Genomic DNA, 14819 nt, shown 5'->3' with positions numbered 1-14819 from the left:
ACAAGATTACTTTCAGTGTCAGAGTAGTGCAGGATTTTCTGTACTTGTCATTTTCTACTATTACAAATTATGTTTGGAACCAAAATCAGAATTTCGTTTCTTGCTCAAAATTCTTTAGCTCTTGCATTGTCAGGTCTTGTTATCATTTTGTTGAGACTACCTTGGTGGAAGTTCCAACACAGTGATCACTTCGGCATCCGTGTGTGTGTCCATACATGCATCCATATATCTGTCCACACACAATTAGGTCAGTGTTAAAGTATTCAAAATAAAGAATGTTTAGCTCAGGCACAATAAAATCAATGTATATATGCATATTGGCAGTTGTCATGCTAGGGATTTTGAGAGGATAATTAAAATACTGTATGGGAAAAATAGTAATGAAGAACTTGAAAAGTTTATAGGAGTGGATTAAATTAATTACTATGAATTAACTTTTCTTGGTTGTTTTCTACAATCCATTAATTTTAAGAATTCAAATCAAACTGTAATGCCTCATCCCCAATCCGTGAATCCAAGTACTGATGAAAATGTCATTTTTTGGCAAAATCACAAGAATTAATACTTGCAAAACAAATGGCCTCACAGTATATAATCAGGTGTTTTAGAATGCAGAAAACCTATGTGCACATATATGTTTTTAATTTAATGGTTTCACATATTAAAAGGTCACAGAAGAAAGGTTTTTTTCATGGCTTGACAGTATTGATTGCCTGAGACAGGTGAAATTATGGCCAGGGCAAGTGAAAGGTAAAAGAGCTGGTACAACCAATTAAGTGATTTTTATGTGTTGTTGATGAAGTTTTCCAGAGAAATTTTTGTTGTGCCCCAGAACCTATGATAATAATAATTACAAGTCATTTGTTAAAATATCTGTTATGTGCTCAGAGCTAAGGTGTACTAAAGTAATTTCAATAATACCTTCAGTTGGCTCTGATAAATGCTTGCAGACTTCAATTATGGACACACTTTCACTCTCTTGAAAATCTTATGCTATCAGATGTGGTTTTAACTTAAAGTCTTGTTATAATGACTAGTTGGTTCAAAGGAAAATGGCACTGCTCTGATTGGGAAGTCATAACGAAATAGGAATTTTGCCAAAAGACTTCTGGTGATGTCTGGTTGGTCCTAAATGAAAATGGTGTTGATCTAACCTCCAATATCAGTGTCTTTGTGGCCTGTCATGAAAATCGTGTAATTTCTACTCCAGTATTGCTGGTTATATTGATTTGGATTTTTATCCAAAAGATGTTTTATGATATATAGTTGGATATTGTCCCCAAGATGGCCATCTTAAAAATTATCTTATTGATCAGTAATATCTGATAGTTTATTTTCTCACAGTTGAAATAAATCCTGCTGTATCTGGGATTCCTGAAAATTCTTTTTGGCTGAGCATCAGTCCTTTCAAGGGATTCTTGTTTCAGTTAGTGCAGACTTTGCTTTATAAGGAAGATTGTAGATTGCAAATAAAAGCAGATGACAAGGAATATTGTAAAAATAAGAGCAGATTAAGTATTGGAAGCAAATCATAATGTGCCGATCTTTGACCTTTTAATGAGGCTTTCAGTATTTAAATACTTCCTTGTTACATAAATTCTGAAAATGTTTCTTGATGACCAGGATTAAAAGTCCTTTTTTATGCTAGTGCATTCTCACTTAATTTGTAACATATGCTTTTCATTGTTAAGTGTCACTGCTACTGGATTCAGAAATTTTCAGTACAGGATTTTCATTCTTATTAAATGCAATTTCAATTCTTTCAGAATTTATCCTATTGTCCTTAAGATCCTTTACTTTACTGCATGTTATAAATCACTGAGAATCATATCTGTATGAATTTTAAAGCATATCAAAGTGCTGACCTTGTATACGAGTGCAGTTTTCTGATGTTTTGTACTTCTGAGAGAGTGATAGGTGTATAAGGCAAAGTTGTTTGCATTCACAATAGAGAGAATGTTGGCATACCTACATGTTACTTGCATGTACTGTGGCTGAAATTAATTAGTTTAAAGTACAATATCTTTAGCAGATATTAAATTAGGGAAAATGAATTTGCCAGACTTGATAACACCAGCTTCTGAAAGTGTAATGAATGAATGACAAATATATAAAAAAACAAAAAAAGTTGTCAGCTCATTATTTTCTTTGCCAAAAAATGACCTAGTATGATTGATCTAGCAGATTTTTGATAGGTGCACATCTGAATAAGTATATTCTGGAAGTCATATTCGACCCATCAGTCATACACCAAATAAAGAGAATTTAAAGCTTTTTTTAAAATACCTAAGATATTCAAAATCTTTTTATAATACAGAGTATAACCAGTGAGGAAAACCTGGAAAATTTGTGTAAAATCTAACCCTATGCAGAATATGAAACTGTAGAGTAGTTATTCATGACTATCTATTGTGCCAAAGGCACATGGAAAGCTCCTACCAGCTATCAACTTAAGTTGTTTCAACATGTTTAAAGTTGCTCCCAGGTTCAAGATGGAGATGGCTTGGCCCATAAAGCTTTTTGTAAGAAGAATGAGTTCATGGTCAGCCTTACCTTGTTTGATGCCTATTTTCACATCCTGACCCACTCTCATCATCATGCAGGTTTGTATGGTTTCCATTCTGTGGCACAGTGTATCAAATTTTGTCAGTCCCTTTTGGACTCAACTTCAGTCCATGGGTCTTCACCAGGATGGTCAACGGCATCATCACTCGCTTTAAGATCAACAAAAGCAACTGCAGTGTATGTGGATGACATCATACAGAAACACATGGACCAGGTTCTGATACAAATTTGAATAGGTTACTCTCTCACTATTGGTTCTTCTTGTAAGTGGGGGATGAGTTCCATGAGGGAGTTTCTGCAGTTCCTCAAACTCTTCATTGTGGCTGGAGCCTTTCCCCATCTTTTCATGTGCCATTTGCTCAGTGGTACCTATTTATCTGATTGCCTAGGTCACTGTGTTCTGTCAATGGCAGAACAGAAAGTGGCTATTGGTGTAATTTCCTTTGGAAACCCCTTAATCAAAGTTATGGTCTGTTTTGACACTAGCATACAACCTTGGGGTGCCCACCTTCTGCCTCATTTTTCTTCAGTCAGCATCAATGGGGGACAGAATAAAGGATCCTTCACTTGAATATATGGAGTCCATAATGAATGTCATTCATTCCTGACAGAACCTCCTTTATAGAAAGGTTACTGTCATAAATAACCCCATCAAGAAACAAAGGGGCACAAATTTGCTATGTCTGTATTTTCTGTTTTAGGATTTCATTTGTTAATGTTCCTTACATCAAAATTATGGTCCATATAAGACACATCCCAGGCAGGCTGAATGTGCAAGGTGACTCTTCATCAAGGAGAGGTCAGACACTGCAAACAAATGGTCTCACCATCAATCTTCTATTGGATTTGCATTCTTTCTAGTCATTCTGGTGAAAGAAGACAGGCAGGACATTGTTTACTAAGATTTGGCCTATTGGCTCAAGGAGGTATTTTGTTCATTGTATTCTGAGATCTTGCAGGATTAGATTTAGATATATCTTGTGAATACATGAAATTAGAGTCACACACAACTAAAACCTTTCCTGTCAGTATTATTTACCAAGTTTTTACCTATGGCTCAAGGATCAGATTTTCTTAAAAATTTCAGCATGAGATATGAGCCATCTCTGCAAGCCCAACATTACAAAGCAAATGCTGATGTCAGTAAAACCTCATCAAAGTCATTGGTTTATAATTTTAATAGATTGACCTGGAGATTGTTTCTTTGATATACTTTTTCTTAACCTTTGGTTATGGCTTCATGCTGATCATGAGTTCCTCCCACTGGCATGCTGCTTTGATGTTAGGAGAGTACCAAGATATACTTGGAAGGGTTACAAAGGTAGAGATTGGATGTTCCTGCATATCCTCCACCTGTTATCTATTCTTTTAACATTAATGTCAATGAGTAATATATTTGAAGGAGGTAGGAAAATGATTTATTATTACAAGTAAGTCCTCTCACACCCTACCTGCAAATGTGAACATCCGCTTGGCTGTATTACTCAAGTACATCTGGTATAATGGTAGCCACCTTGTGGTGACGGAAAGTAGTTATAATGATGTGGTATCTGGTATAATGGAAGAGTTTCTGATAAATACTATCTTTATAGCCCATTTTGTATACAGATGGGAAAGAAATAAGTTTTGTCCTTCTTGAATGGCTGCACTAGGGAGGTTATGGAAATATAGAATCTATATTGGGGTTTTGACCGAGACAAGGAAATCCCAGTCAGAGGGTTACATTATTTGTAAGCCCTCGACTGGGATTTCCTTGTCTCGGTCCAAACCCCAACATAGATTATTTTCCTCACCCAATATTTTCCTTTAAAGTAAAAATAACTCTTCACTAGTGTAATATAGTTCATTTCCAGATGTTTACATGTTGCTTATTAATACAAATAGGTTAATGAGGGCTGTGGTATGACCGTTGCATCTGAAGCACACAGTTTATACACGTGAGCAAAGAAAAATAACAGCATAAAACATTTCATAGTAATAAGGTATAATCACATTTAATATATGGATGTTATATGAAATTAACAATAAATAATATTTATTACAAGAAATTGTTTCATTTTCATCAGTTCCAATTTGGAAAGTTATATTGTAAATAATGAAACGATACTGGGTACACATTTCTGCTATAGTTATACTTAGTACAAGCTGTAATGAAGAGTAACATGTTGCATTAGATTATTAATGGGTAATTAGAGATCTGTGTCACTATGATATCCAACTCTCCTTTTCTTTGGAGGAGGTGAAACTGTTTGTGACATACCTGTGTTGAAATTAATATTGATTGTAAAATTACTCCCCAAGTTCATGGATTCTTTGAAAATTTATTTTTCTGTCTTGGAAATATGGCAAGTGCTACAGTGAAATTTGTGTATGGATTAATGTGTGGACGGATAAATGATTCCTTCTGGCTGGTAAGTATATTATTTGTCATTAAAGATTATAGATACATTTTGGATTCAGCTGGGGCACAATGGAGATGCTTAACGAAATTAGAATAAAACATGTTTGACATAACACATTTCTGGCTGTTGCTATGTTTTTTGTAGTTGTTGAGAGAGTTGGGATTTTTTGGCCAATAATGTTTATAGCCAGAGTATCCCTTGATTAATGGAATGTATGTTGGGGTTTGAACCAAGACAAGGAAATTCCTGTCAAGGGGTTATATTATTTGTCTCTCCATGAGACTATGAAGTGTGTAGGCCTAGTCTATGTGCATACATCAGTGTTTTATGTCATAGTTTTTCCACACAGCATTGAGAAGTTTATCCTATCTGTAGTGTAGTCAATTTTCAGGTCAGCATCATTAAACATAGCTAACAGTACATAATTTGTTTCACACGAAGTATTTAAAACTAGTTAGGCTGTTGTTGTAGTTGTTGTAGGGTTTGATGCCATTTTTCAGCACAAGGTAGGCTATACATGGTGGCCAGTTTAAATGGTGGAGGAAGAACCTGGAAAAACCACGGAAAGAACCACCGACCTATGAGAATCAGCTGGCAAGCTTTCTCGCGTATCCACATTGGCTGAGTCTGAGACTCGAACCCATGCAGACAGAGGTGAGATGGCAGTGATCTGTAATGGTGAGCACTTTAGACCACTTGGCCACTTGGGGCCCCTCAAAAAAAAAAACTAGTTAGGTAGCTTTAGCCTGCATATAGGATAAAATTGACATTGCTGTGTGAAACTAACTAGCAAAATACCAAATAGCTCAACATCACGTGCATGTTTCTCAATAAATGTTTTGTATGGTGTGTTCTCAAAGATGGATTGACCTTTAGTTACTATGTCTATGTATTTATTGTTGTTTGTTTTTAAACAGGAGTCTGACATTTTATCAATAAAGTACAACAAAATATCGGACATGAAATTGAGTAGTACCGATCAGAAATTGAGTAGTACCGATCAGGTGATTTCATGTGTTAGAGATTTAATGGTACTTTATTGATAAAACATCAGATTTTTGTAGTCAGGCACAGCAGAAGACAAGAAGTTTTTTTTATTTTATAAGTACATGTAGTTCTGAGCGCGTGGACACCTTGACTGAGACAACTGGTCTGAGATGATTAGACTGAGATAAGAAAAGTAAGGTTATCAAAACAGTTAGATTTCTCTGTTGCATGGGTGAGAAGTAATATTATTGGGTAAGTGATCTTTGTGAAACATAATTATGACAAACATTTTTTTTCCCCAAATATATAATTTTCTAGTGTTTTCTCACTTTATTCTCATAAGCACAAGTTTATAAGTTACAGGTTTCAGACCCCAGTTTGCAGCTTATTTTTACGAACAGTTTTTCATGGTATTTTAATGTCACAACAAATGAATAAGAAGCTCTGGCAGTATACTGCCACATCTGAACCCGAGCATTAGAAATGGTATACTGTGAATTCTCTCCCTTTTTTTGGTATAAATTTTCATGGATTGACGAGTTACCCAAAACCATAGATTTGAAAACCCAATGAACAATGATCTTTCTGTGGAAAATGGACTCTTCTCCAGTCCATGAATTAGAGTACTCACAGAAGTAATTTTGCACACACACACACACACACAAAATAAGTAAATTCACAGGTTAATTTTTTTAAAATTGTAGCTCAGAGTGCTTTGTCAATGATCCATCCCCTGTTGAAGGTTTGCCCCTTGTCTGAAGCATCTGAACAGTCCAAGCACAAAGCCAAACGATGCACAGGTATAACTTCTTTTTACTTCAGCTAAATTTTCCACTCACTAGATTATTTGTTATTTATGTTGCTGTACAAATCTTTTTTATAAAGAGTAAAATTGGACTCTTGGTGAAGTTTTCACATCTTGTAGCAACTTTTAAAGGAGGATATGAAAACTTGACCAGACTCCTTTTGTTTATTGTAATTTATTGTAACAGTTGTATATCACAAATTATTACTAGAACATTCTTCTTTCCTGTATTTATGACCTTCTTTTAGCCCTAATTTTCTACTGGCCAAAAACAGAATAATGCATTTGTAGTCTATTTGTTTGTGTTAGTTATCCATTAAGTATAATTTTATGAAATGTATTAAACATTGGATAAAAATTACAAGAAAACAATTTGTTGAACGCCCACTCGGATGCTATTTTGATGTCAGAAGATTGGATGAAGCAAATCATGTTACCTGGCTGAGAGATCTTAAGATGTTATTTTATCATGGCTTTGGTTGTTTGGTTAGCTCACAATGTGGGTGAAGAAAATGTATTGCTTTATTTTTGCAAAAGGATAAAAGATTAAATGTACCAAAATTATCAAAGTGATATATCAGATTTTCACAATTATTCATACTATAGTGTATACCAAACATGTATGGAACTGAAAAAAAATATCTCACTTATGCTCTACCATTTGTATTTTTAAAATTCTTGGCTCAGTTTAGATGTTCAGTGCAGTAAATTAAAATAAAAACTGGAATACATGGTAAAATTAATAGGATTAGGAGTATTGCAATATCTGTTCTTTAGACTAATTTCTGTTTCGTAGAGACTGAATTTATTTGTATTTGCCTTACATGCACTTGTTTAAGAAAGAAATACTATGACTATGATATCAAACCATCAACAGAAAAATGCTTCATTGATGAGAAATAAGTATGTTATTGTGATAATTGCTTAGATGAATGAACGAAACATTTAGATAATAAAGAACAATAAATTTGATTTCATTGCAGAATTCTTACAACCATACAAGCCTCGCCCAGAATCTTCCGCTGCTGTTGCACGGAGGTTGGTAACAGGTGCCTTGGGTCTAGCACCACCTCGCATTTCAAAGGAGAAGAGGGAACAGGAAAGGAAGCAGCTTCAAGAGGCCAGAGGTAGGGTTTGATCATTTCTAAAATATCATTACAGCTTCAAGAGGCCAGAAGTAGGGATTGATAATTTCCAAAATGTCAATATAACTTTCTATTGTTATAGCAGCCTTCAAGAGGCCAGAGGTAGGGCTTGATAATTTCCAAAATATCAATACAGCTTTCCATTGTTATAGCAGTCTTCATTTTAATAATTTCTGGATGAAACATGGTAATGCTAATTACCCGAGGACCAACGTTTTTTAAATTGAAAAAAGATTTAAATTTTTAAATTTTGACATCCATTAGCTCAAAAATGTATGTCAGAAACCATTGTACTTACATTGGATATGGTAAGATGTTTCACATTTTGCCTATGTCAAATTAGCCTCTGCTGTATTCAGTCTGTGTCAGATATTGTATTCCTAACAGTGGATAGAACTCTGGAAATTATCTCGTCTTTGATGAACCACTTTTGTAATCAGTCTGTGTCTGCTATTGTATTTGGTAATAAAACACAGGACAACCAAAGATTGCCTCTAACACTAAAGCCATTCCAGACTATCAGCCACTTAAGTTGACAAACCTCACCTATCATGCAGGTACAGCCAAGACATATGGCTGGTAATTCTTCCTGTGATCTGTTCTATGTCATAAGCAATGGCCTACAGTAAGGTTACATATTGTATTTGTTACGCAAAACTAATGGCTCTAGGGCCCTAATGCATCCAGAGTGCATTATCTAATCACCAGACAGAAAGTGACCCTCATGGATAGATGCTTATTTACATAATTTACTTCTAATTATGTCTGTTAAAAACAGGTGTCACTATACTTTGAAATCTGTTAGACATAACATATGAAATAATTTATACCATTGTACAAATAATGTACACCATGGTATTAATAATTGATACTGTGGTTGTAATATTAAATGCATACCATGGTATTAAGTACTGAAGCAATCATCTCAATATTTGGTATTTATGCCATGATTATTAATTAATGGTATCATATAATATATAGAATGGTACTAATAGATATATACCACAATATAAATTAATTTATACTGTGATAATAATTAGGCAATACAATGACATACAATGAATAGGGCAAGAATTTTAACCAGTAAGAAAATTTTAATATGCTGCTGTGTATTATTTCATACTAAGGTATTAATAGTGGAGCATATATTATTTAATTGCAAGGTGTGTATATATATATATATATATATATATATATATATATATATATATATATATATATATATATATGATGCTCAGTTTGTGTTACAGATGCATTCCTGAGGTTATGGTATAAATTGAAAATAATTTTTCCCAAAGGATACTTGTAATTGAAGGAAGCTTGGGCAAATTATACCTCCGAGTTTTCAAGGAATGTTTATTTATTTTCAAACAAGTTTAATACATATAATACTTCATTGCAATGAGATGCATGCACATATGTGAGCTACACGCAAATCACAGCACATGGTGCCAGTGATGGAGTAAAGATGAGCACAGTGACGAAGATTAAATATTTTATTATAAATGCTTTTAAAGTTAAAGTGCCTAATTCAATATAGTGAGCAACACCTATCTATTATATGGTAAAACCAACTATAGGTAAAGGCAAAAGTGTACTTTGTAGACATCTGAAGGCAGGTTCATATCTCAGATTTGGTTAATGACATATGTATGTACTTTGAAGCGAATAGAATTAGAATTGTTAGTAGTAGTATTATCATTAAAATTATTTCGCACATATTATTAGCAGTAGTAGTATGCTGCCAATATACCTATATTAAGTTTAGCTATTTCACAAAAATCTAGAAAACTACAACTGTGTACATGAACTCATTTATACATCTCTCTCTCTTACACATGCAAACATGTTTATCTCATTGTTAGTAGAAATGGTTCCTAAATAAAGTGACTAATTGACAGTTTACCAATAATTTTTAAACACACAACTATTTGTTAGGGCAGTTGTTATAATTACACATGAAAACTGGTGTTCACACTTTCAACAGTTAATGGATTAAGCTTTTGCTGAAACCTACCAAGATCAAACGACAGCTCCAGTTTGCAACCTTTTATGGTTAGGGAATGAAAGGAAGCTTCCTGCCACTATTTTTAGTAGCACCTAAACCATTAATCCAAGTTTCCTCTGACCCTTCCCACCCCATTCTTGATATTTGAACATTTATGTTTGGGTGTATGGTCAGAGTTAGTTGCCTATCAAAAAATTGGAATTCACTGTCACAGAGCTTTATTCCTCAAGCAGAGGGCACATGTTAGTGTGGTAGTCATGTGATACAACAAAACCATCTTGACTCCTGGTCTATTCTTGATGAATCTGACTTTCTCAAAGTTGCTTTGACAGCTGCAGTAGGTTTCTGGTTGTTATTCTTGAAATAAATTTGTAGAGAATTGTATTTTCTTTCTTTCTTTGACAAAGTGTATGACTTTAATATTTTAAAATTTAACACAACAATATTGGAAAGGGGTTAATTGTTGATAATATGTGACTGTTGGACCTCTGGTGTATTGGGCATGTAGGCTGTAAGATTTGTGTAACATGACTACCAATGCAGATGGTGTGTACCAGGTCAGATTTCATCAGTGCTGTAGTTTCATCTCATCTGTCAGCAGATTAATAACATAACAATTAAAATACTCACAATTTCTCAGAAAATGAATCATTTTCCTATTGATTTCATGTAGGTATGACTCATTGTAACGGTAGTCATATCGACCCATACAAAGCAGAGGCACTTAATATAGAAGTAGCTCAAAAGAAATGGTAAGATACCTATCGTTGTTACAACAACAAAGAAACATTTAATAAAGTGCACTAATGGAAAATGTTTACACATTTCTTTTCCAGCTAAGAAAAGAAATGAGAAGAAGGAGAAAGAAGACATGTGGGAGGGAACATATGGAAAATGTGCAATGGATGCAGAGCCTTCCTGATACAAAAACATTTTAAGAGTGAATAGTTTAGTCTTTCCACAGGATTTTCTAATGATTAGTGAAGAGATAAAATGCACTAATTTTCTTATTATTTACTTTAGTAAGGCAAACCTCAAATAATTCTTATTAAATAATACCTATTTCTGGGATGGATTGAAATGTATTATTAAAATGAAAGACATGTGCCATGTGTGGTACTCATCTTGTGTAAGTTGGGATTTTTTTAATGTTAGAATTTGATTAAATATTATGAAGTCATGAAATTCAAGCATAATAAATACAGAGAATACTTAAGGTAGAAAATAAAATACAAATATTCATCTTTGTTCACATTTGTTGACTAATTTTGAGCAACAAAAATAAAAGTGATTCTCATGTACTCAAATGAAATACATGTATCTACAGAGTAAATGTTTCTTTTACATAGCTGTTTGTATAAAGAATGATTTCATTATGTAAAAAAATGCCTGTAAATTCATCACAAGAAATGTTGACAGTGCCATTGAATTAGACTGAAGTAATATAATTTGTCCTATTGACATCATGTATTTGGATTATTGTGCGGATTCTTTTTATGCCCATGCTTTCAAGCCTGCTATCCATTTAATAACTGGGGTAAGTTCTTGGCTTTGAATTCCATTCTGAAGAAATTTATTGCAGCTGTAAGTATTTGAAAGTCATTGCCTTATCATTTATTTACATACCGTAACAAATTTACAGAATTAATAGTAATGTTACATTGCCAAATGGATCTTAATGAGATTCAGTTCTCCGCTGATGTTGTAGCTTGTGGTATAAAACTAGCTGATGCATGTTTGGTAATTAATCAGATGATTCATTTAGTTCAACTGACTGAAAATGCGTTGTTTTTCACTTAATTTTAAAAATTAGTTTGCCTCTACAAAGTGAAGAAAGTATTATACTTCATTTAGCCTTGACTTCAGCATCAACATGTGCATCACAATCATATATATATATATATATATATATATATATATATATATATATATATATATATATATATATGGCCTGATTATATCTGAATCCTCTTTGCTTCCTAGATCTTAGCATTTCAAAGTGAGTTTCATGGCATCTATCGCCACGGTAGGGGGTAAAGGTGCTAAATTGTAAATAATTCCTGTTTAAAAGTGTTTGGTGCTTAGCTCCTTTCCTTGTACATTTTTTATAATAATAATATTCTAGGTACAATATTATATTAATATTATTATATCTAGAATAAAGAAACTTGGTGATGTGCACCTTGAGAAGTACACCCTTGTTTTAAAAGCGAGTCATTAAGACCACTATTTTACAGGTCTCTGACCTTGGTTACATTTTTTGTTTTAAATTCATTTCTTGGACACTGTTCATGATAGAATCATGAAACTTGATTACAACTAAATAAGGTCACCATGATTTATATGTCCCATTTTACAGGCTTTGTTCCAGTTTTTCATTTAGTTCATGACCACAGGTTTTTTTAATGCATAATGAGATCTCTGTGGTGTATATTTTATGTTCTAATTGCTATAAATTCTGTTATAGTGTCTCATCAAGGCTCACAAAAGCTGGAATTATTCAACTTGTTTCATAAATTTAATACTAAATCATTACCCATTTGTGATCCTCTGTATATGTGTTATTTGTGTTTTCTAATAGGATGTGACTGATACATTGATTTTATAACATGAGATCTATACTCAAATTCATGGATTTTTCACATACATATACAGTACTTAATGGTGTATGTAGTGTATGACACAAATGTAAGTTGTCAATACACAAGTGTATTTCAAACTAGTTTGTCTTCATTTAATCAAAATCATGTATTTTTGTGCCTCTTTATTACTCCTCGCCCTTTTCCATGGCCATGTTTTTTAGTATGTCATTTTCTTCAGCTAACTGACTTGGTTGGTTATAACATGGTCAGGTTCTGTGGACACCAACCACCATGCTATAGTGGGGTCAGCTGTAGTTTTAACAACAGTATGTTTTTTCATATAAAAATGCATCCATACTTTATTGTTGAAACCACCTCATTACTTGTGCAAGATGATCTTTGAATTTTTATCCTTTTACACCTCCTCCATTTGGGAGTGGACTTCTTCTATTCTGCATTATAACTTCATATCTCCATCATCTACTGTTTACAAACTTTGCAAGATTATTAAACATGGGGAAGGAACATAATGTGCCATTCATGGTAATCATTAAATGTAATGAATTTTTTTAAAATTATCAACAAAGAAGATTGTAGGATGTACACTCTAACCTGCATTCTAAATGGACTTGGCTATTCTTTTGTTTATAGAATTAGGACATAATACACAGCGTCACATCACTCCAGTAATTAAGGTGAATATGGTGTGAAGGAAATTTACCACTCGTTATGATCTTTCATCTGCACTTTACATCTCATTTTTCCACATTGTTCTTAGTTATTGTCAGATATCTGTCAATAAACTGGCATTGAGAACCTTTGCACCATACAAGTAAAACTGTAATCTGTCATTAAAATTCCAATTAAAAAATATTGTCAAATGTATACTTAAACTCCAATTACTGGGTGATTAGAAGTTGTTTTAAACAATATTAAGGTACAATAAAACAAAATTCACATTTCTAAATCAGTAACAAATTCCCCATTTATATCAACATCTTCACTTCAAACATTAGAGCTTTGCAATGTTTGCACTTTAATTCATATTTACATGAACATTTACTATAGGTACTTAATGGTTTGATTGTTAATAATTGTAACCTGAATCTCAGAACATGACAATGAATTTAACACACTGAATTGGATATTTTTGGTTTGAGCAAAATAAGGTATTTTGAATGTCAGAACATGACAATGAATTTAAGATAGTGAATTTGATATTTTTGGTTTGAGCAAAATAATGTGTTCTGAATGTCAGAAAATGACAATAAATTTAACAGCGAATTGGATATTTTTGGTTTGAGCAAAATGTGTTTTGAATGTCAGAACATGACAATGAATTTAATACAGTGAATTTGGTATTTCTGGTGTGAGCAAAATAATGTGTTCTGAATGTCAGAACATGACAATGAATTTAATACAGTGAATTTGGTATTTCTGGTTTGAGCAAAATAATGTGTTCTGAATGTCAGAAAATGACAATAAATTTAACAGCGAATTGGATATTTTTGGTTTGAGCAAAATGTGTTTTGAATGTTAGAACATGACAGTGAATTTAACACAGCAAATTGGATATTTTTGGTTCGAGCAAAATATAATGTATTCTGAATCTCTGAACATGAAAACGAATTTAACACTCCAGAAATTTGATATTTTTGGTTTTAACAGAATAATGTATTCTGAATGTAAGAACATGAAAATGGATTTAGCACAACAAACTGGATATTTTGGGTTTGAACAAAATGATGTAAAGATCTTTATCTTTAGATGGAGAATTTATTATGTTTTTTAAAAATCATTGTATATCATGCATTTATTTTTGATAAATAGGAATTCTGATACTGTACTGTCCAAGTTTTTGATTGCTTAGCTAATCACCAACACTAACGCTGTACATATAAATAATTCTATACACAGCAACACTTCCATTACCTAAAAAGTTTGTTTTATCAGTTTTTATTGTATGTGATCATGGTTGATATGATACAAATAAAAGAAGTAGCCTATATTGTTTCATTTGCATTCTTATTTTAGTATTAATGACCAGTCTATCTCGGAGGGAGGACATATTACCATTGTGATAGTTCCTATTACTCTCAACAGTATGAATGCCTGTCTTCAAAAAATCTTTGAAACTATTTCTTTGGAGAGACTTTTGTCTCATTTTGTACATGCCTATCATAAAATAGGTGTGTTATTACATTCCTCCTGCCCTTAATATTTCTTGTCCAGCCTGTAACTTTGCAAGTTTGGGAGAGATTTGGATGAAACTTGATGTGGTTATATATATATATATATATATATATATATATATATATATATATA

At 33.0% G+C, this 14819-nt stretch overlaps 1 protein-coding gene across 2 annotated transcripts in view; it reads left to right on the top strand.

Moving 5' to 3' along the window:
- Positions 1-14500, top strand: part of LOC149795514 (uncharacterized) — a 62192-nt gene extending 47692 nt beyond the window's left edge. For both annotated transcript variants that reach the window (XM_089965311.1, XM_089965310.1), the window contains exons 11-13: positions 6659-6754; positions 7743-7886; positions 10749-14500. In XM_089965311.1, the coding sequence (XP_089821437.1) occupies positions 6659-6754; positions 7743-7886; positions 10749-10834 (326 nt within the window). In that variant the 3' untranslated portion in view covers positions 10835-14500. The remainder of the gene's footprint in view (positions 1-6658; positions 6755-7742; positions 7887-10748) is intronic.
- Positions 14501-14819: the final 319 nt, after the last annotated feature.

The sequence above is a fragment of the Sinohyriopsis cumingii genome, chromosome 7 (assembly GCF_028554795.1).
Source record: "Sinohyriopsis cumingii isolate HCF-2022 chromosome 7, ASM2855479v2, whole genome shotgun sequence".
Lineage (NCBI taxonomy): Eukaryota > Metazoa > Mollusca > Bivalvia > Unionida > Unionidae > Sinohyriopsis > Sinohyriopsis cumingii.
Note: the sequence above shows the minus strand (reverse complement) of the source record. Positions and strands in the feature narration are given on the sequence as shown.